Source organism: Lasioglossum baleicum, unplaced genomic scaffold, assembly GCF_051020765.1.
Source record: "Lasioglossum baleicum unplaced genomic scaffold, iyLasBale1 scaffold0086, whole genome shotgun sequence".
In the NCBI taxonomy this organism is placed as follows: domain Eukaryota; kingdom Metazoa; phylum Arthropoda; class Insecta; order Hymenoptera; family Halictidae; genus Lasioglossum; species Lasioglossum baleicum.
Genome location: NW_027469146.1, coordinates 1 through 2,775, shown reverse-complemented (window position 1 = coordinate 2,775; position 2,775 = coordinate 1). Strand labels below are relative to the sequence as shown.

The 2,775-nt window shown below is 43.9% G+C and overlaps 1 protein-coding gene across 1 annotated transcript; it reads left to right on the top strand.

The window, feature by feature from the left end:
* Positions 1-1,517: 1,517 nt before the first annotated feature.
* LOC143219871 (uncharacterized) lies at positions 1,518-2,769 on the top strand (the record flags this gene model as incomplete). The annotated part of the gene is made up of 1 exon (XM_076445678.1): positions 1,518-2,769. A coding segment is annotated over exon 1 (1,252 nt), but the record flags the coding sequence as incomplete, so codon positions are not given.
* Between the last annotated feature and the right edge of the window lie 6 nt (positions 2,770-2,775).

Genomic DNA, 2,775 nt, shown 5'->3' with positions numbered 1-2,775 from the left:
ATTGATACAGGACAGGAGAGTCAAAGGGGGGAATCCCAGGGGAATCCAATAAGAACAGATTTGGACAAGACTACAGGGCAAAAAAGGAAAATGGGGGACAATGGAAAAGAGGAGACGGGGGGTCCGGTAGAATCAAAGAATGAGGAAGAGGGAGAATCAGGAGCAGGAAATAGAGGGGATAATAGCGATTACAATAAAAGGTTGAGGAGAGATGCTGACGTAGAAAGCCTTAGAACAAAGTTAGAGGATCTAAGAAAAGCGCTCAAGAAAATTAAACCAACTGCAGACTCACTAAGAACCTATTGCTGCGGGAATAAGTGTATAAAAGATGAGGCGAAGGTTAATTCAACCACGGTGGTTTTTGGAGTAGGTAGAGCAATTAAAATTATGGCGGAGATAGAGAATCTTTTAGAGGGTAGAGTAGTTATAGGAGGAGAGGGTAGTAATAAAGAAACTCAGGTCACCCCCTCCCTGAAAGATAGGGAGACTCAAGGAAAGTGTAAGCATAAATATACACAGAGTTCACCAACTCTGTTAAATAATGCAATAGGAAAAGATTTAGAGGACAATGTAGCAGTAAGGAGGAATCTAGAGAGAAATTTAGAAAACGAGACTGTTCAGGGCCAGATACAAGGGGGATCTGACTGGATAAACGACAAAGATAGAAAGGAGCAGGCGAGGAAAGAGAAACTAGAGAGAAAAAGATTAGAACTAGAGGAAAAGAATAGGAAGACAGAAAGAGAGAAGATGGAGAGAGCAGCCAGGAAAAGACTAAATCCTCCGCCTCCCAAACCAGAGGCAATTTTAGTCAAGGCTTCCAAGGAAAGGACTTTCGCCGATTTATTTAAGGAGTTAAAAGCTAATGCAGGAGATAAAATTGGAGGGATTCAGACGATTAGGAAATCTAGGGGGGGTGATCTCCTTATCGAATTGCAGAGGGAAACAAATTGCTGTGATTTTGAGAGAGTAGTAAAAGAATCTTTAGGAACGACACAACGGACTAGGAGACTCGTTCAAAGGGTAAATTACGAAATAAAGGAAATTGACCCGACTATGGAAAAAGAGGATATACGCGAGGAACTTGCGAGGAAATTGCAACTAGATACCGAGGAGATAGAGTTTAGGAACTTGAGATACGGGTATGGAGGGACGAAAACAGCAGTTGTCTCGCTTCCAAAGACTATAGAGGAAAAAATGCTGGAAGGAAACAGAATTAGAATAGGATTCACCTCATGTAGGATAAAATTAGCTGTGAATATCGTCAGGTGCTTCAAGTGCCACGACTTCGGTCATATGACCTACACGTGCCCAAATAAACAGTCAGCGAGCCTATTATGTAGGAAATGCGGTAGAGAAGGACACGCGATTAACGAATGCCCGAACGAAAAAAGATGCATTCTTTGCACTAGACTGGGGGCGCGGCAGGAGGACACAGTTCATGTGGCCGGTGCCATGAACTGCCCTCAATTTCGTAAATATGTGGCGCGGATAAGCGATGGAAATTTGCAAAATTCAATATGAGGATTCTTCAGATCAATCTGAATCATGCCAAACTGGCTCACAATTTATTGTACCAGACGGCAATACAACTAGAAGTGGATCTGGTTCTAATTTCTGAACCATTGCGTAATCCGGCTAGTTGGATTTTCACTGAAGGTACCAGCAACGCGGCAATCTGGGTCACGGGGAACAGGGGATTAAAAAACCAGGAGGACGGTAACGTGCAGGGAGAAGATTTTGTGGCAGTTAGAATAGGTCAAATAACGGTAGTCAGCGTATATATGTCTCCGAATGTTTCCCCTGAGATTTATGCTTCGAAACTAGATAAGTTGGAGACCTTTATCAAAAAGGAAAAAAAGGAGGGTAGGAAGCTTATAGTAGGGGGTGACTTTAATGCTAAGTCGCCGGCGTGGGGATCAAAAGAACAGAGCACGAAAGGTACACTAACGCTTGAAATGCTCTTGGACCAAAATGTACATCCGGTAATACCGTTAGGAGGACCGACCTTCGAGAGGAAAAACGCGGTATCCGTTATAGACTTCGTGGCCACCTCACCTGAAATTCAGGAGGGAGGGAAGCTTACGTGCAGGGTGCTTAGGAAAGAATCGGGCTCAGACCATAAGTATTTATTGACTGAAATAGAGATGGAAGATTTAGGTAATATGGAGAACCCGAGAATTTGTAGATGGAAGGTAACTCCTCAAGGGCTAATGAAGCTCGGTAGGGTGTTGGATAGACGTCTGCAAGAAGGTAATTTGGTCGGAGTGGATATTATGGACCAAACCCAGATCGAGGAAATGCTGAGACTATTACCAGAAGTCTGTGACGAAGCTCTGGAAAAAACGGGTCAGAGGAAGACAAAAAGAGAGAACCCGTGGTGGAACAAGGAAATTGAAGCAGTAAGAAAGAAGGCGCAGAGTCTGAGAAGACAAAGACAAAGAGCAAACAAAAAAGGGACTTTGGACGAGGCGGAGGCTCTACACGTTCTATATAGACATACTAAAAAAGAGCTGAATAAACTGATTCTCAAAGCAAAAGACAAAAGTTGGGACGATCTCTGTGATACGATAGAAAAGGACGTGTGGGGAAAACCTTACAAATCTGTAATCAAGAGAGTGAAAGGGGTCTCCCCACCTCCTGCTCTCTCGGTCCAAGTAGCAGAAAAGGTAATGATTGGTTTATTTCCGCAGGAAAATGCTGAGGAGGGAACTGACCCTGGAACAGGAGCAGCAAGGGAACGCAGGCACAGCGGAGGTCAGGAGGAGAGAAGTTCGG